General features: G+C 39.1%; 2 protein-coding genes and 1 pseudogene across 3 annotated transcripts in view; 2 read left to right on the top strand and 1 right to left on the bottom strand.

The window, feature by feature from the left end:
* Positions 1-25,477, bottom strand: part of LOC137244871 (putative sodium-coupled neutral amino acid transporter 10) — a 121,213-nt gene that overhangs the window by 37,898 nt on the left and 57,838 nt on the right. The gene's annotated exons all lie outside the window — the stretch shown is intronic.
* LOC137244866 (tRNA (guanine(26)-N(2))-dimethyltransferase-like) lies at positions 3,071-5,111 on the top strand (annotated as a pseudogene).
* LOC137244867 (uncharacterized) lies at positions 5,121-10,360 on the top strand. Its single transcript, XM_067774528.1, has 6 exons — positions 5,121-5,756; positions 6,044-6,495; positions 6,565-7,274; positions 7,336-7,434; positions 8,750-9,112; positions 9,172-10,360. Exons 1-3 carry the CDS (start codon positions 5,749-5,751, stop codon positions 6,936-6,938), a joined length of 834 nt encoding a protein of 277 aa, XP_067630629.1. The 5' UTR covers positions 5,121-5,748; the 3' UTR covers positions 6,939-7,274; positions 7,336-7,434; positions 8,750-9,112; positions 9,172-10,360.

Genomic DNA, 25,477 nt, shown 5'->3' with positions numbered 1-25,477 from the left:
AAAATGTGATACCTAAAGGTACACTTTATTTTTATTTGTGCAGTTTAAACTAAAGCCAAGTGTCTCCTTTATTAAAATCTTATATAGGACACCCCTGAAACATCCTACAATTTTTGCTTTTTACAACAAATATGAATGCCGAATTGTTTGTATACCAATAAAATAAAACTAAAATTTGGTCCTTTTTTTTGAGGTCTGGTCCTTTTTCGATAAATTTTGTCCCAAATGACAACATTGTTTGGTAACCGTGTTTGAGAATTCACGTGATAAGGTTGCAATTTTCCGAACTAATTTTTTTTTAAATAATGAAATAGTAGTATGCAAGCGACTGCCATAGTAGTAGACATCTACATGAATATTATGAACAAAGTTAAAAGTTAAAAAAAATGTCTTTGAAATATAATCTAAGAGAAAATAGACACGTGGCGTATCTTCATAGACGCGTATTAGGCACAGCATAAGCAATCTTGAGGTGTAGAGAGATCTTAGCTGTATGCCATATTTTGCAGGCGTCTACGAAGCTACGCCTCTTGTGTATCTTTCCTAAGTTCAACTTTTTAGGAGATCTAAAATTTTTAATTAATATTGATAAATAACACCTAAAGCAAATACGCTTAAGGTGACTTTTGCGTCGTTTTGGTATTTTCGTTGCGTCTACATCTGACTTTGAACACACGTGCTTTAATTGCTTCAATCCATAAGCAAAGCAACGCCAACGTCAAAGCAACACACAAATAATAATAAAACTTACGTTCTTCTTGAAGTTTCTTGCATTTTAGAAAAAAACCCGATTTTCTATCGCCGTTCAACTAAATAAAAAACATAATTTTGTATTCATGTCGATTTCGTGATAGATCAGGAGAGACGGTGGAATATATCCTCCTGGAACGCGACGCAATCTGATGAGGGCACAATAGATCAATGGTCGCAGTGCAATCCCCAATAAATTTTCTATCTATCTTCATGTTATAAAAATAGTTGTATTTCATTTTAACGTCCGTTATTTTAAAGTAACCCTTATTTGACGAATCACTGAACGATTTCTTTTAAATAAAGTATTTGTTAGCGTTCACCGAAGATGGTGAAAATGGCCCCTGGAATTGTTATCTTATATAGCCAAAGAAAGTTATGCATAAGCAAAATTTAGTCAGCACAAAACGAAAATTTAAAAAATAATGCTTATATATAAAATGCATGCAATTTATGAAATCATTTTTATTATATAAAATTAGTTTGACATATCACATTTTTCAGTATTATTTTAGTCCTGCTACTTTTAACACATTTATAATATTTAAGAAGAACATTTAAGAAGTAAGAAACATGATTAATGCTTACATTAATACGTGTTTCATTTATTTTCATTGAGTAATAAGTTCGTAAAAATAAAAAGCACGTTTTTATAAAGTGCATGTGAAGCTCCATTGATAAAATGAGTAATAGAAGGAACATTGGTTTATATATTACATTTTTAAAATGAAAATCTCCTGCTAAAATAGTAATAGAATGAACATGGGTTTGTACATTACATTTTTAAAATGAAAATCTCCTGCTAAAAAAGGACCAAAACCTAACTACATTTTTTCATTTTCGTACATAACTACTCTCCCTTTTGTGATTCAGGATTTCGGGGATATTTTGAAAAAACTCCGAACATCAATTCCTTCATTATATGACATTCGACTGCCTAGTCCACTGCCTTCCACTCTATTCGCTACATAAGCTCTATTGAAGCTGCCAAACTATTTAGTAAACAATGGTTTCAACTTTTTGTTGATTGCAAATATAATTGATGTTGATGATTTCTAGGTATAAATCGCCTGACCGGACAGATAAGCTATGACGTTCCAGGATATTGTCCCTGCGGCCGATGTCGGGATCAAATATATTGCACCGCCATTTGGCGGATGGTGCAAACATATACATTCTGTGCTGGCAAACGGTGGTAGGGAGTCGCTACTAGGGACTAAGAGTCTGTGTCCCTGACCTACACTATTGCTGCCGGAAAAGAGGGGGGAAGAAGACGTGGGCGGGGGCTGATGCTCGGCATTGCTCCCAGCTGTGCTACCGATATTGTAGCTGTGAGTGGGTGCGGCCGTGGAAGCTGGGGGCGCCGTGGGGCGTGAGCAACCCATTAACCCCATTTAGAATGCATATAAATGGCGGATGCACGTCCTTCCGTTGCAGCCTCAACCAATCGACTGTGGCAAAGAAACAATGCGCTTTTATATAAAGTATGCGATTAGGACCAGCACCCAAAGGATTTTGTGGATTTCGTTCGAAGAGAGCGCGGAGGAGTGATTGTGCTTCAGGTGATAGATTTTCTGGCATATCTAACTTGGAACGCAATATTTGATTCAATATCTCTTGTTGTGTTTCCCCATGAAATGGTAAATTGCATCATAAGCACACCAAAGGAAAGGACCACCAGAGTCTGCAGCAAAGTCGTGTCCTTTACGATTAACTATCTGAGGCGCCATTTACTCGACGGTTCCACAAAAACTGTATGTTTTTGAACCATCCAATGGTTGTTTCGATAGCCCAAAATATGTAGCGCTATGTGTCCGTGTTCGTCCAGCATAATATTTTCTGGCTTCAAATCCCTATAGATTAACCTAAAGAATGCAGATAATTCAACGCTAAAGCGCTAAAGCCGGCAATTAAAATTCTAATGCGAGATGTTCTAAACTGCTTGCAATGCTGTTTGCTGCAGTGGTACTGTGGCACCGCTACTCTCTTACTGTGTGTCTGTGTGTGGGTGGGTGGGTGGGTCCATTGGCGTTACGCGGCTGGGCTGCTCTGGCTGCCCGACGATGTGACGATCGATCGATGTGATGTGCTGCTGATGTGCACACAACTGTTATTGGATTGTTTGTTAGGCATGCCATTGGCATTTTCCAAATGGGCGTAGCTCCACCAGTAGCAGCAATGCCAACGCCTAGCTGTTGTGCTGTTGTTGCTCCCCTGCAAAAATTGTGTGACCAAAAACGCACACAGCCACACGAATTTTTGACAGGGGTGACGATTTGGAATGAAAAATTGTGCAAATGAAATAGCATGCTGACAAATTTTGCTTTCCCACAATGTATCGTGCTCTCTCGCACCTATTATTTTCATAGGGATAGCAAAATACGTCATTTTTGCGTGCAAAAAATCCGCCATTTCTAATTCTGCAGAAAAGTGGAAAATTTTTTCAATTTGTGTGATTTACATTCTGCAGAAATTAATATACGCATTCTTTAATATTTTTTGGTCTACTAAAGTGTGTTTTAGCAAAAAAAACTCATATCAATGTGTACATGTTTATAAAGAAAGAAAGTGAAATATGTAATTGCATAGTATAAATAATCGTGAGCAATTCTAATGCAGAATAGTAAATTTTGATTTCCACATATGTACATACAAGAAAAAAATTCTTATTACCATTAAGATCTATTATCCAAAATTGAAAAAAAAAAGATTAGAAAATTCGGTGTAAAAAAACGGCTATGTGTGCAATAAAATAGCCTCTCTTGTTGAGATACCCCTCCATGGTCTCCATTAATTATTGTGACGGAGGTGTGTTTGCAGCAGCAAAGTGAACACAAACAGTGTAGGCCGTGGTGGTTGTTGTTCGTGGTCCGCATCAACTGTACCAGGTGGGGCTATGACGCCACATCCAGTTATACCAAGGTATATACCACAACAGCAATGCAAGGCCACGATAGCAGCAGCAACAACCTCCCAAGGCTGGCTATCATCGTTGATTTATAAAAAAACAGTGTTGTGCATCTGTAATGCTTAAATATTTCCTCTGTTGAAACAGTTTCCACGATTCACTGTTCAACGAAAGCAGCAGCCAGCGTATGCCACCACCGAACAGCTGATAACAAAAACTTGGATGCACAGCAGTTTAAAGCCAAAATGGAAGTTGAGGAAATATCTGAAAATAAGGTAAATATATGTTTCGTGTTATTAACAAAATCGCCCTAAATTTTATGAATTAACAGATCGCTACGAACGACAAAGCACCCGAACGTGTGATCAAAGAAAGCACTACAGAAATTATTGGCGGCGGGGCCGTATTCCTCAATCCAGTACAAGAATTTAATCGTGATTTAAGTATTTCAGTACTTAATGTATACTCAAAGCGGTTGATAAGAGACCGGGAAGCGGCGGCGCATAAAAATCCACAAAATACAAAGGAAAGCAATCAATGCTAATGACAAGAAACCATACACGGCTGGTGGTGTAAAATACGACGATGGACTGCGAATATTGGAAGTGCTTGCTGCAACAGGTTTACGTAGCATAAGTTATGCAAAAGAAGTAGCAGGCGTGCGTGAAATTGTTGCAAATGATCTATCTAAGGTGGCAGTAGATTCCATTAGCGTAAATATGCGACACAATGGAGTGGAACATTTAATTGTGCCAAGCGAAGGGGATGCAATGTAGGTTTGATATACGAATCAATAGCTAGTGATTTAACTGTAATAATCAATAATAAAATTCGCAATAGGACTCTCATGTACCTTTCAACTTCATATGAGAAGCGTTTCGATGTTATAAACCTAGATCCTTATGGTTGTCCGAATCGCTTTCTGGATGGCGCTATACAATCACTGACAAGTGGGGTTTCATTACTTGTAACTGCGAATGATATGGCTGTGCTGGCAGGCAATACGCCTGAAGCCTGCAATGCCAAATATAGTTCTGTGCCTTTGCGTATGAAATGCTGCCATGAGATGGGATTGCGTATACTATTGCATTGCATTGAAACGCACTCTAATCGTTATGGAAAATATATTGAGCCACTTTTGAGCATTTCTGCCAATTTTTATATACGCGTATTTGTGCGTATGTATAGTAGTCAAGCGAAGTGTAAATATAGCATGAGGTTGGTATACAGCATTTTGGCCTTTTACCACAATCCAATTACTTACCATATCTTTATATTATGAACACAGCAAACAATGAATGATATTGCAATGCACTGGTTGTGATACCTATACACTACAGCCTATGGGTATTGTAAAAAGCAAGATCTCAATAAAGGCAATGCGGAAGTAAAATTCGGTATACCAACTGGACCAAATGTTAATACAAATTGTGCGCATTGCGGTGATAAACATCATGTAAGTTTCAACTATCCCACTTAAGTATTTAAACTCGAATAAATCAAATTATTTCCTTCTTACTTAATTGGTGCTTAACCGTTTAAACGGTTATGTCCGTTCAAAAAGGCGCGTCAGTCGCTTTTTCAGAGGGTTAACTGGCACCAATTGTCCACACCAAATTGTTTCTTATATTCCCAAATATATTTATATTTAAAAGGTGTGTTATCGGCGGTATGCCTGAACTTGTATTGGGTACATGAGTTTTTATGTAAAAAATATTCATCATATCCAACATCAATACCTCGCATTCAATTGTGGACGCTGTACGCACTACATTGGGTTCACGTAATATGGACAAGCATATTGCTGATTCCAGTGGTAAGGCCACAATTTCAAATGATGGGGCAACCATTAAGAAACATTGGATAAAATAATAACACAACGTAGCGTGCTCAAGTGGTATAAGCTTATCTGGAAAAGATATTTCGTAACGAAAACACTGGAAGATTACCGCGCCTTGTCTGCTGTGGTTCAACAAAATATAACTTGGATGTTTGTTGCTCTTTTTCAATTTTCCTGAATACAAATCTCTGGATTGGAAAAATTTCAAGCAAATAAAGCTTGGCGTGCAAAAGTCAAGAAATTACTTGTCATGCAACGGTAAATGCTTATAAATATATCATTAAAATTGTATGCTTGTTTATGATGAGCCATTCGAGTGAGCATGGAGTTGGATGTTTTAAATACTGTAGAGTAAATTGGCTTACTATATAAGAATTTGAAATTTTTCCAAATCTTTGACTAAAAAGTAGCTACTAGCTTGTAGAACTTTATTACTTTACTTTTAAAAAGATAAATCACTTTAGCATGGTAATATATACCTATTATTAAAAATTAATACAAACAATATCTTCAACATTTTTTTCTCGATTCACGAACACATTTAGAAAGGCTACAACGCCTGCTAAAGAGCCGGTATCTTGCCAACGCTTTAGCTTGGATTTAGAGGAGGATCTACAAACTTTGCTAGAAGCACGCGAAGCTCCTCATGTAGCGAATGTGGATCAACACGAAAGTAACGTTGCTATTAGCGGAAATGCAATGAACAAACTATTTGAAATGGAGGATGAAAATAAATCCAACAATGCAAATACTATAAAGAGGATTCCTTATAATTTTTCAACTAAGGCATCTTGTGACGAAACTGTATTTGAATGCCAACAGCAACGTACGTCTGATGAAAGTTTTATGGCTTTGGAAAAAATGTGTGATAAAACAGCATCCGATCCTGACAGCACACTATTTAAGTACATACTTAGCGAGAACAAGGATATGGTTAAAGAAGATGCTAAAAAGCGCAGCGCCGATGGAAACTATTTTAAAATCCCTTGTAAACAAGGTAAGTGAATATACAACATATTGAAAGTTGATAAGATTGCGTGGTATAAATTTAATAATATAATCTTAGAACTACAAGAAATAGATGAAGAAGCACAATCACTGCAACGTCTATTGCATGACTTATGCGTACAGGAGCAGCATCAATTGGATAATGAAACTCCTTTAAAAAGTATTGATGTAACACTACTAGAAGATATTGAAGCGCCATCTAAAATGTGGGACTCCACAATAGTGGGCGATACCACTTTACAAACTTCACCTTTGAAAATGGTGAGACTTCTCAGACCATCTACTATACTAGAGGAAAATTACGAAGATCAGTCTAATAGTTCTTTGGGTGGTGATGATGCATCATCACACATAAGCTTTCAAAGCGCTCAAAAAGGCAGTGAAACTTCAGCGACAACAAGCTTTAAAAAAAAAAGCTTACCTACGCTCTAAATCTACGCCGTCATATACGTACTCATACCGGTGGAAAACCATACAAATGCGAATACTGCGAATGCACCTTTGCTGTAAGCGATCCAGTGCTGTCGCATTTACGTACACATCTGGGCAAAAATATTCATAGATTTGAGTTTTGCCCATCAACTTTTCCTCACTTTACGGAGTTACGTACGCATTTAACTACGCACAAAAACGAAGATACAGAAACGCGGGTGCGAAATATGACAGCCTTAAAGGAGGAGGAGGCTAAATTAAAGCAAAATTTTGCCACTAAAATTCAGCAGCCGCCAAAACCCAAACGAAAATATACGTGCAATTTCTGCAACAAGGGTAAAGGTTTATAAGACTGTGATTGTAAATGATATTCATTTTACTGATCGTTAATTCACAGATTTTACAACTTCATCCAAGCAAAGCGCCATATACGTATGCATACCGGCGAGCGACCATACTCGTGCTCAGAGTGTGGGAAATCATTCTCCTTGAAATCGTAAGAATATACAATAGGGTTCAGAGTTTGAACGACCGGCAGTTAAAAATTGATTTATTTTAAAAGTTAATAAAAAAACTTATATCTAAACATATCCGTAAAACGAAAGGCACAAAAACAAAAGCTCAGTAAAAATGGGACAACTAAATGACTAAACTTATATCCATATCGCCTGCTGATTGGAATATTATTTTTATTTTAAAAATGTGCTTAACAAAACTTTTTTCTTTTAATGCACTCTTAAAATGAATCCATAAGCACTGTAACGTTAACAACTTTTTCATACTTGTTTTTTGATTTGTATTGAGAGTGGCGATTTTAATATTAGAACGGCTAATTTAGACAATTAAAATAACAAAAATTACTACAAAGCCAAATTTTAGTGAGGACCTCTAGTTTACCATAAAAATATTAAAATTAAAAGTCCCCATCTATCCTATTCGAGCTAAAAAAAAAATTACTCGAGGTCAAAGGTCATTGCCTTAATAGCACCGCAGAAAAATTCCTCCAATTCTTTTCTCCTAGAGAGAACAATAATTGGGGAATAGGAATTTCGAATCTTCGAAGTCAGCTGATTTGCTAATTGAAATTTTGTTGCGCATTTCTATTTTTGTTAACAAATTAAAAGTTTAGTTATTGTTGCGAATTTGTTTAAAATTGAGAAAAAAATATATACGCAAAGCAACAGGGAGCAACAAACGAATGATGCAACCATCTTTCACACGTTGTTATTGTAGCAGTGCTTCGCCCCATCCAATAGGTGCGACCGATCAGAAATTATCATCAATATCCTCTAACGGGAGTCCAAGGAAACTTGCTGATCCTGATGAAAGTCACACCCAAAATTTTAAGGTGTAAGACAGTCGGTAGGGTAATGTCATATGGTCGACATTTGGCGCGGCCATGTTTTAAATAAGATCACCGATGATTTGGTTGGTTACAATATCAGGTTTCGCGAGGCGACAAAACTGGAGAGATTGGGGAGATAGCTGTTTATTTTATTACAAAGCTCATCGGTGTAGGAAACAATAGCATAGGTGTAGAAGCAATAGTGACTCCTTCTGGTGGTAAAGGTAGCTATTGATATGTAGAAGTAAAACAGAAATTTGATGAATATGAGTTTTTTTAAGTTATTGCAAAAAAGCGTTGAGGATTTTTAATATCTTACGAGGTACCTTCGTATATGTTTCTAAGAATGAAGAATGAGACCTATTCAAACTTCGCTATACTTTAACATACGATACTTTACCCCATTTTAACACAACTATCATTTATTGATTTTATTAAATTTTATAAAATGTTTCTTCCTCCACAGTTCCATTTCCGTATTGGATGGTAAATATGGCTTTCGCATTTTCCCCATCAATAACTGACAAGGTGGAAAAAATCTATGCGTGTAAATCGCAACATATCTTGGTCGAGCGTTTCTTCAATAGCTCTCTAGTGGTGATGGTGACAGCAGAGAAACCCAACTGTTTACAAATGTTACAATATATCAATTGCGTCTACGGCTCAAATACCCACAGTATATGAATGAATCGAACGCACCTAATTGTCTGCCTAACGGATAGTATACATATTCATCAAATCGAAAATATTGCATCAAACGAACTGGGTCTGAATACTGAAACAGTACACATATTCAAAATCGATGAGGAGGCTGTGATGATGGTATAGGGTGAGTTGTTGAATAAAATACGAAAACCACTTTAACCCATCTATATATTTGCATTACAGCTAAAGCTTTACAAACAGCAAAAATTGCTGGCGCCAAGCAATTGGAAAAGGCAGTGAAGCATTCATCACACTGTACGGATGGTGTAAAGTTAGAAACTGCTGTTGTAACAGCTGCCACCGACACAACGGTCATCTCTACTTCGCCGAGTAACGGCTCGTCCGACTATCTATCGAAGACAGTATAATCATATCTTTTGCCAACACAGGTTAGCGATGTGCTTGCACAGGAAAAGATTTCAATTGGAAAACAAAAACCAATTAAGAGAGTTTTTTTATTATTAAAGTAATTACTTTTCTTTATATCAACAGTATTAATTTAAGTTGCAATATCACGTACATATATAATAAGGGATGTGATACGATTGCTGTCGTAATTAGATTTGAAACCAATCAATACTCCTGCTAAGGGTTGTAGAATTATTGCTTGAATAATTAGATTTAGAACAATAATAAGTCTAACTTAATTACAAGTCGTACATTTTTAAATTCATCAATTACGACAGCAATCGGATTCTACGACACCTTTGAATATTCTTGATCTGAAAAAAGAGTAAACCTAATCTGAATTTCTACTAAGCTTTCAGTTGTAGATTATTCAAATAATTGGAGTTTTTTCTAAAGCTTAAAATTATTTTCTGCTCGCTTAGAAAAGATTTCAATTGGAAAACAAAAACCAATTAAGAGAGTTTATGTTATTATTAAAGTACTTACTTTTCTTTATATGAACTGTATTAATTTAAGTTACAATTTCATGTGCATATATAATAAGGTATGTCGTGGTACGATTGTTGTTGGAATTAGATTTGAAACCAATCAATACTCCTGCTATGGGTTGCAGAATTATTGCTTGAATGATTAGATTTAGAACAATAATAAGTCTGACTCAATTACTAATCGTACATTTTTAAGTTCATCAATTACGACAGCAATCGGATCCACGACACCTTTGAATATTCTTGATCTGAATTTCTACTAAGCTTTAAGTTGTAGATTATTCAAATAATTGGAGTTTTGTCTAAAGCTTAATATTATTTTTTTGCTCGCTTAGAAGAGATTGGAAAACAAAAACCAATTAAGCGAGTTTATTTATTATTAAAGTTCTTCTGTTTTATATGAACTGGATTAATATAAGTTCCAATTTCATGTACATATATAATAATATTGAAAATAATAAATATTGAAAATTAAATTTTTTTGGTTCATATTTTATTCATATGGCTGCTCCAGGTAAAGTAAATCTGCAGGTAAAATTCACGTTATATGGCGGTTATATAAATGGTAAAACCGCAGTAAAATTGATTGTCAAATGGCTCGAAAATGTAGAGTGAAATGACGGAAAAATTACCGCCAATTGACGAGCATTGTGACGTGTGTGAGCAGCACAGTGCTATGCTCACATCCTATAAGTGGGAGCGGAATGCACGATCACATTAATAGGAACGAAACGGAAAATTTGGTCACAAAAGTTCATCACGCCCATGCAAACGTGACTATGAATATAACCGCTGCAGAAAGTCACAATGACCGTAAAATGACTAGTAAAATGACGTGGAGGGTTTTTGCAGGGAGGGAAGCACAAAAGGGATCGGAATATCAGATATGGGTTGCTGTGATGGTAAATTTCTTTTAACGAATTTAGTAGGAAATTTTAAGTGCACCCATGTGGGTCCTTCAGAAAATTATAAAAAAGTCTTCAATTGGGGTATCTGAGGACGCGTAGTTATTTCAGTATTAAGAATACAAACACGGGAGTTAAGTTTTTCTACCCGTTCAAAAGTTCTCCGCGAAAAACAGTTTGAAACCGAGGTCGACTGCAATAACCCGTCCAAAAAAGCGGAAAGAAAAATGAATAGACGCGTTTTGTCCTGTTGTCAATAGTCCGAAGATAAAAAGTATTCGAATTATTAGAAGCGAGGCAAAAACGCGTCTATTAATACCTCCCCCGACGGTTTTGGTCGTGTTTTAGCAATCGTCCCCGTAAAAAAGTATCACAATTTGTTAATTAAAATTGTCCAAAATATATGGTTATTAAAGAGAGATGTAATTAAGTGCTCGTTTGAAAGTAAATAAGTATATTTCTTTGTAATATAAGAAAAAAAAATTTTTAAGCAGTTTTCGATAGCAGCTACTAAACTTTGTTTGGTCCTAAGAAGTACAACAGTGACAAATAGCATTCACAAAAAAAACGAACAAGAACAAGCATTTTATCAGGTGAGCGTGGCTGTGTATGTGCGTGCTGCTACATATCCTACTTGTAGACCTGTACAATGGTTGTTGCTGGCGTAAATCTTTAAATCGGCCAGAAACGCGCGTCTGCGAATTTTTATATTTTATTTTTATATTTATTTTTTCCTTTGACAGTTCGAAAACGCAGTGCTGCCACACAGCGAGGAACTTTAACATTATTGCCTATGTAAATACAAGAGCTCTGTTATATTGCCTATGTAAATACAAGAGCTCTGTTATATTGCCTATGTAAATACAAGAGCTCTGTTATAAAACTGGTGCTGATGCTGCCATTTGTTGAATTAACCCATTATGGTATAGGCGGCGGCCTCAAAGTTCCAGTCCGCACATGGATATTAATTGCCGGCAACAAATTTATATGTAACAGATTTGTAGAGAACATTGAAGAAAAGAAACAGGCCTTGCGACGTCGCCTTCTCGCCCTTCAATCGCCAAAAACGCAATTTGTTGCCGTTAACGAGTTTTCGTGTGTAGACAGCGTCATCCGGACAGCGAACCCGATTTTCAAAATACGAGTATTATTTCTCTTTAGCAGACTTGGAAAGCGTTAATATATTCCACCCAGTGGCGATAACAATTTTTTAAAAAAATCCCATTGTGACGTTTAACGTGAGACTTATGTTCTCTATTTAGCATCTATTTTATTGTGACCCTGCGGCCCTGCGGTTCATGGGGACTTAGAATATACCCACGGTAAGTACGCCTGTCGTAAAATCCAAAACCCGTTTTTGAGTCAACGAATTGCGTTAAAAAAAATGTTTTTTTTATATATATATGTATATTCAGCTTTTGAATGAATGCAAAAAAGCTTGATTTCGGAGGTAATGTTTTGTGTAAAACTATTCCCGTAGGTGCAGAACCCCATAAACTTCAATAACAACACTTAACTAGTTTCTCGTACCTAATAACATATAATCCGGTTCCTTTATTGCATATCTGAAACTTTAAAGACACCCGATTTTTAATCTGAGGTCTCGGGCTACATTCAGTAAATGTGAGTTCAAAAGTCGCACTTGCTGAATCTAGGCTCTGGTATGATGTTAAAAAGTTGAGGGAAAAGGTAAGGAACAATAAATATGCGTTTAACTCAATGTTATGTACTATGAGTAGATTGTATGTATTTTTATGGAAAACGGTAAATTGAGCGACACTGGCGCCATCTGACAAGAAAAAGTAGACAATTTGCAATTTTTGTTGCAATCAAAGCATAAGAAGAAGAATTTGACATTTGCTTTGGCTAAGGGAGCTGGCACACTTTCCAAGTGAAAAAACAGCAATATAAGAAATGAATACGACACAAAAAATGTTAGCAAGTATTTTTCTTGTATAGGAACAATGTTTGAAACAGTGCTCCGCGAAATTTTGTATGTGAATGAGCAAGGCGAAGTAAACTTCAATTGCCAAGTCTGAAGTTCTTTCATAAACACAACATCTTTGTTGATTGTGGCGATGTTACTGGAATGCATAAGCTTGTGTTAAAAATACTAGGTTCACAACGTCTGGGGGGGGACATAGACTTATCCTAGAAATTAATGCAGTTATTGTTGTTTCTAATATTTCTTTTCTATTTAGTAAAGTTTTACACTAAGCTGAAGATAACTATGTACTCTGTGGGTGAGCAGTATTCGACGCTTGACAAACTGCTGTCCAACAAAAAAAAAAAAAAAATTTAAATATAACATGTTTCAAAAAAACAAAAAATAGAACAAAATTATCCTGGTTTTATTGGGCCACTTGAGGGCAGTGCGCTGTCACAACGTCCATTAAAAAAAATAAAAAACACCATTTTTTTGAGCAGTTTGAGTTAAAGCCAAGTGTCTTCTTTTCGCTATGTTTACTAAAATTTTATATAGGAAACCAAGGAAACATCCTAAAATGTTTACATTTTACAACTGTTATGGTATCGCATTTACAAGTGGAATCAGTAAGGAAGGCGTTCGGCATGATGTAGTGGTGCACAGTGGCTAGTCATTGTCGGCTGGGGCGGGTCCTTGCCAACCTTACTGTTCCTGCGCCATAAACAGAAAAATGTTCCTATCATGCCTATCAAAACGAGCAGCTGTCAAATTCAAAAAACCTGGCAGAAGCGCAGAGACCGACTCAAAACGCTTATCAATACAAAATAAAACAACATCCGGCTGAACCGGATGTCACGGACAGACCGTTAACATTCCAAAAATTTAAATTCAGATTCAAAAAAAACTGACGCAAAAAATACTACCGAACCGGACATGGCCGGTTACTAACGCTGAAAATCAAATTCAAAAAAAACCGCTGAAAACCGAACAATAACAAAAAAGCTGGAAAAATTAAAAATATAAAAAGAAAAGGGCCGAATATACATAGGGGGCGCCGCGGGTGGTGTTGCGACGCCCGGTGCTTTATCCCACCCTCAAATAACCATGGCCACCGACGCACCTAAAATTTCGGTGGCCCCTTACCTGCCTTACCTTATGCCCTCTAAATAATTGGCGACGCCAGCATTCCCATTTCAACTACAAATTTATTTATAATTCATCATTTATAAAAAAAAAAATTTATATGAAGATGTATATAAATACTACTCGATCCTGAGTTTTATCTAAATTTGTTTTCTTCAAAATAAGGTATACGCATTAAGTTATAGAGAAAAATGTGATAAAATGCTTGTTTAAGAGGTACAAGAAATAATTTCGAACAAAGAAATTTGTACATAAGTATCTATTTGATGGAGTTCATTTCGATCCCGGTATTAAGAAACATGAATAGTAAATATTAACTTTGTAAAGCCAAAGTAATAATTCCTTTTTGGGGCTTTAGACGTTTTTAAATGGTTCTAAAACAAGTTTGGTTGCAAGTTTATTGCAGCTTTTCAAATAAATGATCCTTCTTTTACTAATAAAAGGTGTTTAATATCTTTCACTGCTATTCTTTTGTTCGCAGCTGCATGTACATATAACATTTTTTTTTTTTCTGGTTAAGTATAGTTTAATCTTTTACAGTATCGTTGTTTTTGGTTCAAAGGCTTTCGAATTTGCACTGGGTGGTATTTACATATATAGATACATCATATCAAAATTCGAGGAAAACGCAATTCAGAAAAATCTGCTGGTTAGGGCCTGCCTCTATGAATTAAGCTAACAATATATGTAATGTAATAATTTGTTTAATAATAGTATTTTACAATTTTTAATCATGGTGAATTTACGTACAAAAATACAAAAACCCAATGCACTAATTTTTGGTATTGTTTAAAGTTTTTTTAAGTAGTATAAATGTATCAGCAGTGAAATACTTTAGGAAAATATAACTAAATTTGATAACATTGTTGCTGCTGTTGCTTTGGTTTACAGGTCATTTGCTGAAAAAAATGTGTAATTCATCTAAATGCTCTTTCGAATTTATTTCCATACTGCTGAATAGATTTTAATTTCATAGGTATGCTTGTACATAGCAAATAACGTGGAAACCAAGCGACGCACACTGGAGTAAAAAAAAAAATACCTTAAAAATAGTTGTAGTTATTTGGCTCAAAATTCCTATAGTAGATCGTAGACCGCATTACAGATTTTGCAGACTTCTTAACATTTACATTTTATATATTCATTTCTAGATATTCTTGCGTTCCACTCGAAAACGTCTACGCCAATATGCCGGAAGTTTTTTTTTTTTTTTTTTTTTTAACCGGGCATTCTCTTTTTTGTTGGGTATACTAAATTTGGTGTTCGCTTTCTTTCTTCTATATGCATGTAAATGCATATGCTTAAGTTAATTATATATACAGATGTATGAACCGCGTTTTAAATAGTTGTTTCTCTAAATGTTTTTTTTTTTTGTCTAAACCAGCATTATTTTATTTTAACCATTGCGCTAATGGTTTGAATTCTGACCGGACTTCCTACACATTCATAGGGTACATAAACGCACGACCCATAACCAAAAGGCAAGCATTGGCGCCCAAAGATGCGTCCGCGCTTTTAAGCACAAAAAAAAAGGAACTGACTCACCCAGTAGGCCGGCGTTGATGGTTGTTTCACTCTGGTCTGAGGTGATCGAGCGGACCTGGTGGCAGGGCAACTTCGTGTGGACCTTTACCTTCTGGATGACTTTGTGCTAAATTGGGCGTTCGCTGTATTACGCTGCAGCGTACTGCTGGCCCTGGAGGCGGATGGGGTGTTGGACGCTTTCCAAAGGTGGTGGTGTACTTCGCAAACGTAGAGAAAGAGGTCTATCTTCGAGTATCAAGGCTTCTCCTCACAATTAGTTAGTGCCGTCCGAATCCGAGTCGGAATCCCTAGAACTTTCCTCACTAGGTTTGACTTGGAAGCGCTGACTTACTACTTCAGCTGGATATTTGGATATTCTTGTAAGGGTTATTACCACTAGTGCCTCGGCATTTTGCTGATTGTTCTTTGGCCTTTTAAATGACCTTCTTCCTTGTTTTCCAAAATTTTTCCCACGTTTTTTCTCGGTCAGTGCCGGAAACTCAATCAATTCTTTTTATTTTTCTCGGTTTCGAATAGCGTTTTAATATTTGATTTGTACGGATTTAAAAAAAGTATATAAATCGTTGATACGATAAGACTTGGCAAAAGCAAACACGTTATGGTCTAGCTCCGTTCATCAGCGTGGCAAATCCAAAAAGGAAAGAGACTGGGCCGAGCGAAAAACTTTTGTCCGGAACTCGTGGTGGTTTTCTTTTTTTTCTTTTTTCCGTCTTCTAGTCATGGCCGGTCTGTCTGTTCCCTTCTTTTTCGATATTTTTCATCGCAACCCTTTCCACATCGCTAGGTGTGTTCCCGTGAACACGCTCCCAAGTGGGTCGTAGCCGTAGACCGTAGCAGCAGACCGTAACAAACCTGCTTCGCTTTGAAGACCTGACGATGAAGCGAACAGGGAACCGGATCATCTGTGGGAAGCCATTGCCAGGGATCTCCGATGACAAGCAACGTGGGGCACGACTCACCCCTGAGATAAGAGTCTCAAAGTCCTACTACGAAGCTAGCCGGGCAACATGGGGCCATCAAAAAAAGTTAAGTCAAATTTGGGAATTAATTCTGTTTCCTAGTTTAAAAGGGCTTTGCGGCAATTAGACATTTGTTATGGAGAACTCGTCAAAACTCCGAAAGGTTTCAGTGGTTATCGCCCCCACAAAAGGCAAGACAAAAAAAAACAGACATTTTGATATGGAGAACTCGTCCAAACTCCGAAAGGCTAGTCCGACCTAAGCGTGGACTGCCAGGGTGTTCACGGTCCTCGGTGAGTACGCGTGTGAACAACCTATGAGGTCAGTGCTCGGGGAGAATACTGGGCGAGATGTCCCCGACCGCCAAAACGCCCAGACAAAAAAAAAAAGGTCCAATTGGTGGGTGTATAAAAAAAATCAAATTGTGAATTGGCAAAAGAAACGTTTTCTAGTTCATTGCGGGCGAATGTCCGACGCGTGAAAGCGACCTATCAATTTCCCGTTTAGGTCCTCGAGATCATACAATGCGTTGCCTATTTTTCGAAGCACGCGACACTTCAGGTATTTGGGTAGGAATTTGGCATTAATGCCCTGTTTAAAATTACTTAAGGCAAAGTTTCTCCGAAAAACTTCCTGACCTTCCTTATAGTTGACGTGTCTAGAGCGCTTGTTATAGGTGGTTACTCCCCTATCTTTGGCCTGATCTAAATTTCTACGGATCTGCTCACGAATATTAGTCAACTTGTCAGCTCGGCTTACTACCTTGACCTGGTCTTCTCGAAGGCTGCCGAGTTTCCCTAAAATGTTGTACGTTGAGGCATGTTGGACCATGTTTTGGCCATATAACGCAAAGTATGGAGAACACTGAATCGCTGTATGAAAATCACTTCTCAAAACTGATAAAATCTCGGGTATATGCTTATCCCAATCAGTATGGTCAGGTTTATCTTTTAGGAAAATCCTAATCTTAGAAACAATTTCTCTGTTGACGCGTTCGGATGCGTTCGCTTGGGGAGAATATAGCCCCGTCCTCACGTGCGTCACCCCGTAGTTTGCAAAAAATTGGTTCATTTCCTTAGAGATAAACTGTTTACCATTGTCACTGTGAATAAACTCAGGGACCCCTACAGCCGGAAAAATTTCTGAAGCGAAGTAATTTATAACGTTAACAGTGGTAGCTCTCTGCATGGGCTTTAGCCAAACGTATTTTGAAAAATGGTCTAGTACTATGAAAAGAAATTGATTTCGCCGCTTAGATCTCGGATACGGCCCTAGAAAGTCGCAATACAACCGCTGAAATGGCCTTTCGGATTCAAAGGCACTCCCTATAGGTGGTCTCGACTGCTGATTGGTGGGTTTTACCGTTTTGCAGGTGTCACAACGCTGGACGTAGTCCCTGACGTCCTTAGCCTGCTGCGGCCAGAAGTACTTCTGCCTAACACGTTCTAAGGTTTTCAGCCATCCGCCATGGTAACTCCGGTTAGCGTCATGTGCTAATCTCACTGCTTCCTCAGTCAACCCTTTTGGCAACCATAAACGCCACAGCGAGTCTTCTTCCCCTTCCATCCCCTTACGAAACTTAACTCTTTTGAAAATTACACCGTCCACCACTCGTAAATCCGGAAGTGATTCCTCGTTTTCGGTGACGGTCCGAATTAAGTCTAAATACTCCTTGCTGGCGAATTCGGGAGAGACTAAGTCTATTTCTCCGGGTGTGGTAGTGAAAGTTAACTCGTCAACGTCAAAACGCGACAGCGCGTCTGGTACTACATTCAGGGTGCCCTTACGATGTTCCATTCTAAAATCGTATCTTTGCAGTAAGAGTGACCATCTCGCCAACCTCCCGCTCAAGTCCTTTTGTGTCATCAACCACTTGAGACTGGAGTGGTCCGTAATAATCCGAAAAGGTAATCCTTCGACATAGGGTCGGAAACGCTTCACGCTAATTACGGCTGCAAGACATTCCAGCTCGGTTACTGTATAATTGCGTTGAGCATTATTCAGCTTTTTCGACACGAATGCGATTGGATGCTCAGCGCCATCATCATCGACCTGAAACAATACTCCGCCAACACCTATTTTGGAAGCGTCACATTGTATCACGAATTCCCTTGAAAAGTCTGGTTGGGCCAAAACAGGGGCGGAACTCAAAGCTACTTTTAGTTTTTCGAACGCCTCTATAGCTTCAGGAGTGAGTTTAAACGGGCCTGCTGACTTGCGGAGACAGTCGGTCAAGGGACCTGCCAAGTCAGCAAAATTGGTAATAAATGCTCGGTACCAATTCGCCATGCCCACAAACCTACGCACTTGCCGAGGGGATTTAGGGATCGGGAAGTTTTGTATTGCTTCTACTTTTCCCGGATCCACTTTCAGACACCCGCTGCCTATCAAATACCCTAAGTAGCGTATTTCCTTCTGACAAAATTTACTTTTTTCCACATTTATTGTCAGACCTGCATCTCTCAAACAGTTCGCCACTTCCGCTAGCAATTTTAGATGATCCTCAAAATTAGTGCTACATACCATCAGATCGTCCAGGTAGACAAAGACGTTCTCTCGCAGACGCGAAGGGATCGCCTTGTCCATCAGCCTACTCATAGTCTGCGGTCCATTGCACAGACTAAATGGCATCACCTTGAAGTGGTACAGAGGCCTCCCCGGAACTGCGAATGCTGTTTTTTCCTTCGAGGACTCTGTCAATTTGATCTGGAAGAACGCGTCTTTCAGATCAATGCCACTAATAAAATGCGTATCTTTCAGTCTGCTCAATAAGCCGTTGATATGAGGCAGGGGGTACGAATCCTTCTTAGTCACCGCGTTGACCTTTCTCGAATCTATGCACAGCCTGACTTTGCCTGGTTTCCGGACCAGTACTACAGGACTACACCACGGGGAGTTGGATTCTTCTATAACTCCTAACTGTAGTAACCTGTCTAGTTCTCTAAAAGCTTCGGCTTGCCTCGGCGGCGAAAGAGGAAAATGCTTGCTTTTTATAGGCACAGCATCACCGGTGTCGATGTGATGCTCCACTAATTTAGCTTGCCCTAGGCCTAACTTCTCGTACGAAGGAAACGTCTCGATGACTTTTCGCAATTCTGATTTCTGTTCTGGTGACAATTCATGGAGGTTAAGTTCCTCTTCCTTTTCAAGCCTAGTCTCTAAGCACTCTACGCTCGGGAATATTTCGGGAGCTAACGCAAATGCTCTCCAAAAATCGACCCCGAAGTATGCTTCTTGGAGCAACGAGGGAACAAGGTAAAAACGAATAATCTTTGTGATATTTTTAAAAGTGACCGGTAGGGATACTGAGCCTAAAATTTTTTGCTTGTTGCCGCCCGCGGTATATACGAACGCATGTAAGGGCTGATATTCGAAGCCGTTATCCTCTAGGAATTCTACTCCATTTTTCCCTAAGATGGAGACGTTGGCTCCCGAGTCTAACAACCCTACAAGAAAACTATTTTTAATTCTAGCCTTTACTAAAGGCCTTTCGTCCTCTGTAAGCGTTAACGTGGTGGTTTGCAGCAGTCTACGCTCCTGTACTCTCCGGTGGTATCTCTTCCTACACTTCAAAATATTGTCCGATACCGGATATTGGTCAAAAATGGTATGTCTCATTTGTTCATACCTATCCTCCCTTTCTTTTAGGGTTGGGAAAAGTTGCGTTTGGCACGCGACATCCCTATGCTGGCGTCGCAGGATTTTGATTTTCTCGCCCATCGTGAAAGAGGACGTTCGACTCTCGGATTCAGAACTATTCGAATCGTCAGTACTATCGGGGAAGGTTATTATTACAGTCGAGGGTTCTTCTGCCAGGGTACTACTGCACCTCGGAAGCTCACCACCTCCATGCAGAGATTCGCCCTCTGGTTCAGCGCACGGGACGACGCCTCGAGCACTGGCTGATGTGGGAGCTATGAAGCCGAACGAGGTTCCCCCATCTTCTCGCTCGGGTACTGGTTTCCCTGCCTGCGATGGTCCCTAGGGCATTTAGGAGTGAATACACCCTTATACCCACATTTAAAACAAAAAGGACTTTTTATGGGTTCCTCGCAATATATATAGGAGTGCCCCATTCCCTGGCAATTCCAACACTGGATTCCCGAGTAGTCCGGTCTTCTGCTGCGTCTATATTCCAGCGCCTCTATCTGCGGATCTATCTCGCCGTTCTCGCCTTCCATCGTCATGTCCGGGGTTGTCACGCGTGCCTCGCTTACCTGCCGTCCTGGGTAATTGGCTCCCAGCAGCTTGCTCTCTTTCAGCACTTGTTCACCTCGGCGTGCTACATCGCGCAGATCATGGAGGTTCCTTACGTCCGCATTAAAAAGCATTAGCTTAAGGCTACTGTTGACGTTCCTTTTTATTATGTCAATCAGTAGAAGCTCTGACATCGGCTCCCTTAAGCGCGCGTTCAAGGAGATTATGTCCGCGTGAAACACGTCATAACACTCACTTGCCTTTTGCTTGCGCATGGAGATCTCCATCATGATCTCGTGGTCCGTTTTCAAGGTGCCAAACTCTCTTTTTAAGGAGTAGCACAAAAAGGCATATGTCGCATTTGGGTTTTGTTTTGTGAACAGCCAGTACCATTCTTCGGCTCGTCCCGAAAGGAATAAGTGGAAACTGGCCATTATTTGTTCGTCAGGGCATTGTGTGCGCTCACACAAGGTGTTTAATTTGAAGAGGAAATCGCTTACACTCCCAGTGCCGTCGAATGCGATTTTCCACTCCTGCGGTTTTACTGTTATGCTGCTTGGAGTCGGGTACATTGGCGGTACTACCGATGGCAATGGGTTACGGTCCATCCTGCTTGCGTTCCTGTGTTGCTGGTGTGCTTGCTGCGTGGATTCGAGAGCGGCGTTGAGCTGGGCCATGTTGGCTCTAATTGAGCCCATCTCTCTCCGCATTTCCTCCTGCGAAGCCTGGAACAGTTGGTGTAGCACGTCCACCCACGAGCCTCCACGAGTGGCTTCGTCCTGCATTCCTAGGAGGTTCGCCTGATCGCTGGTAGCGTCCCCAAAATTTCCAACCTCTTGATTTGGTGGTAAGGCACCCGCTCCATCTGGTGCATAGTTCGACACATTGGTCATTATCCCCGAGATGTTGTGTGTGTTTAGCAGCGATGCATTTAAATTGCTGGTGCTTACAGGTATGTCCAGTTTGTCGCGGTCGTCGTTCGGGCCCGAGCCTATATGAGTCCCCGCGGGATTTCCGTAGGATCCTCCTACTGGGGTATGCACCACCAAAGGACGCCTTGCTTTCGAAAAAGCCCCCCTATTAGCACCGCCCCGGTGCTGGTTCCCTCGTAAACTGCCCGCACTCTCGAACGGAGTGTTCCGGCCCGTTTGCCCGTAGGACTGGTTACGCGACATAATCCGTTAAAAAAAATTCTTTGTCAAATCCTAGTATTCGAGGAGAAAAAAAAACTTCTGTTCCCGGAAGATGGTTTGTTAAAGGAGAAAAAAAAAGTTTATATATCTATATATAAAAAAAATTGTGCGAGAATTAAGGCAATCATTTATCAATGATCGCACCAAAATAGAGAAAAAAAAATTTCAAAAGCTGAAAGGAAAACGGTTAGTTATCTATAAATTTTATATGAACAATGTAGGTGGTGATGGGAACGCTGACATCCCATCACTAGAAGGCAGTAGGCTATGCAAAAAAAAAATTTGATACAAACACATTCGTACTTGGCCCTAGTGCTCCCAACCGCAATCGAGAGGGGGGGGTCTTAAGGCCCCCTCCGAGATAGGCTGGGCCCACTAGGGTCCGTTCCAGGCACCCACGAGTAGGTCTCAACACGCCCAGCCGCAACGCAGGGGCAGTCTCCAGGGGCTTGCCCCTGGGACTGGTTGGGGGTGCTGAGGCCTCCCGTCCATTCTCGCTGGACACCCCTCCTGCCTCCGCCGCAATGGGTGGAGCGGTTTCGAAACCGCTCCCCAGTCTGGTGGTGACAGGAAGGAGTGCCACTCGGAATCCCAGCTCAACCCATCACCCTCCAGGTGGTATTCCAAGCTACCACCTGGGACGTGGGATGAGCTGGGGTCCTCACTACACGCACACACACATTCACCCTGGACAACACAAATTCGGCTAAAGGAAACTAAAAGAACAAAAAAAAAAATTTTACTTAAAAAAAAACCCAATTAGCGGACAAAATTATTCCTTAGCCAACTAACGGACAACATTCCGGCGACTAAAATTCCCAATTACAAAAAAAAATCAAGTGCGTGCAGCACTGCCTCATCGGGTGAAAACAAAAACCGGATAACTTGACGTTCAGTCACGTGGAACCGTTGGCCACTGCCCCCGATGACCAGCCCGGACAACCTGATCTGTCCAACCATCCCACCGCAACGTAGGTGGCAGCTGCTGTGGCTGCTCACTCGGACTGGTAAGTTAGTTTTACACTAAGCTGAAGATAACTATGTACTCTGTGGGTGAGCAGTATTCGACGCTTGACAAACTGCTGTCCAACAAAAAAAAAAAAAAATTTAAATATAACATGTTTCAAAAAAACAAAAAATAGAACAAAATTATCCTGGTTTTATTGGGCCACTTGAGGGCAGTGCGCTGTCACAACGTCCATTAAAAAAAATAAAAAACACCATTTTTTTGAGCAGTTTGAGTTAAAGCCAAGTGTCTTCTTTTCGCTATGTTTACTAAAATTTTATATAGGAAACCAAGGAAACATCCTAAAATGTTTACATTTTACAACGAAAACAACACTCTGATAAATTGCCGAATTGTTTGTATACCAATAAAATAGACGGAGATCCTGTGATGCCACCATGAAGGCTTTCACCATCATCCCGTCGCAAAGATCCTGAGCCAGATAAATAATTTTGCATGTAAATGCAACAACAACGTTTTGAGCCAGATAAATCCAGATAGAAGTCTGGTTCAATTTGTGAGCCAAATAATTTGTTAGTTTCTTATCTTTAATTTGGCAACGCTGCTTTTAATAAACCTACTTTTTTCAAAAATAGATGGCGCTGCTTGGCCTTGAGCATTATGTATTAAGTTAAATACAATGGCGACATCTGCCTATCACAACTCATATGTACCAAAATATCACGACCTCTACTTCTCAAGTCTCCCAATGATCCAGAGCATTCCCGTGAGAATTGAGCGTGATAGGGAGCTAGAAAACTCACTGGATGACGGCTTTTATCACTGGGTTTAAAGTTCGAAACATAAGTGCAGAATTAACTGTATTTCGTTGCTAATTAAAACACTAGCCAGCTTACCGAATTGCATGGAAAGCAACAATAAAAAGTAATTGAATTGAGTTGGCTAAGCGGTTTCAGTTGAAACCGCTTATGTAATTGGCGACCTGATTGATAGTGTTGTATAGTGTTGCATATTCAAAAACAGGGCACTATTGTGAACGAGCGAATGAAATGAACATACGAATGTGCATATAAACAAAAATAGCAAAATAACAGCGTGGCGCAGGGTGACATACATACAAACAAACACACGAATTTCATGTATTTTGTTTTTGTAATTCTCTGGTTGAGTGTCAAAAACATACTGCGCTAGAAGTAGAACTGTCATAGCAGCTAAAAAAGTAACAATTAGCTGATAAACTTCCACCATCTGTATGGTTTTGCCATAATGAAACTGTTTAGCTAGTTGAAGCGTTTTTTTCAAGCTCGCTTGCAAAAAAAACAACTATTGTTGCACAACGAGATTTTTGGCCGAGACACAAAGGCGCATAGTCATAGTGATTAGACGTATTTTTTTACACGTATATACGTCAAAACACTTATGTTAACAATTTTTTTTGTGAGTACAACAAAATCATCAAAATACAACAACCACATGAAAATTTTAAATTTCTTTTGCAAATATCTCTTGAGAGATACAAACTTGTTGACCTGCGCTTTCGGATTCGCGTTCCTGGATCCAATCCTGTTACCCTCCTTGATGTTTTTGGACGTGTATTAAGAGTATCATGCTGTCGTATAGATTTATAGACAAATCAAATGTCAAATTCTTCTTCTTATGCTTTGCTGGCAACAAAAGTAGGTCATTCTATACGACAGCATGACGCTCTTAATTCACGTCCAAAAATACAAAGAAGGGTATCAAAAGACGCATTTTGGATCCAGGATCACGAATCCGAAAACGGAAGTCAAAAATTGTGGGTCTGTCAAGAGACATTTGCAAAAGAAATTGAAAATTTTCATGTGGTTGTTGTATTTTTGATGATTTTGTAGAACACACACAAAAAAAATTATGCCCCTAAAAATAAAAAATAAACTCAATCCAGTAAAAAAAATAACATAACATAGATTATTAGATTTCATTGTTTGATTTGCCTACATTAACTTTTTCTAAATATGTACATTTTAAGAGTTTGAATCAGCCAAGGAAAACCTTCCGTGTTTTTTGCGAATATGGAAGTTACCGATTCAAAACTAATGCTGGGAGCAAGGCTGGACTTCAACGCCAATGTTCCAAGGCTTGTCAAGCGATTTTGGCTCACAGTGGAACGTAAAAAATTTTTCACGCGAGACAATAGACTGAAAGAACGCTCCCCTTCAGCCACACTGACCTTAAGTGTGCAAAATATTTAAAGTTTATCTAAGGCCCCTATTATGAGACAAATTCGATCTTCGACCGTGGTCGAAAGAGCTGATCGAACGAATTTTTATTCAGTATTACGAGGCGCGTTCGATGAAGACAAGCATTATTGTGAATTTCGATAAATTCAAAAGTTCACAATAGCACATTTCCAATACTCTGTCAAATAAAATAGAATAAATAAACAAAAGCAGAACTAGTTATTAAATGCAAATATTAAAAATAAAAGTATGACTACAACGGAATTGTGGTTTGATGATTCGTCAGATGGAGAGGAAAGCTTACTGGAGCTAGCCAGAAGTAGGAGACGGGTAAGATGCTTAAAATCCTTTGGAAGTGAATTCCACCACGTAAGTGTGGCTTTCTAAATAAGTTGTTAAATTGTTGAAATTATAAGTTTTGTTTATAGATTTATTCAAAATTTCAGACTGTCCAAAGAAGCGTTCATGGACTTGTTGTCCAGTACAGATGAACTGCTGCAGGAATGCACAAGAGCCGAGTCTATTCCTAATATTTTTT

Source organism: Eurosta solidaginis, chromosome 3 (genome assembly GCF_040869045.1).
Source record: "Eurosta solidaginis isolate ZX-2024a chromosome 3, ASM4086904v1, whole genome shotgun sequence".
Lineage (NCBI taxonomy): Eukaryota > Metazoa > Arthropoda > Insecta > Diptera > Tephritidae > Eurosta > Eurosta solidaginis.
The sequence above is the reverse complement of the archived record's forward strand: the minus strand, read 5'-3'. Positions and strand labels throughout refer to the sequence as shown.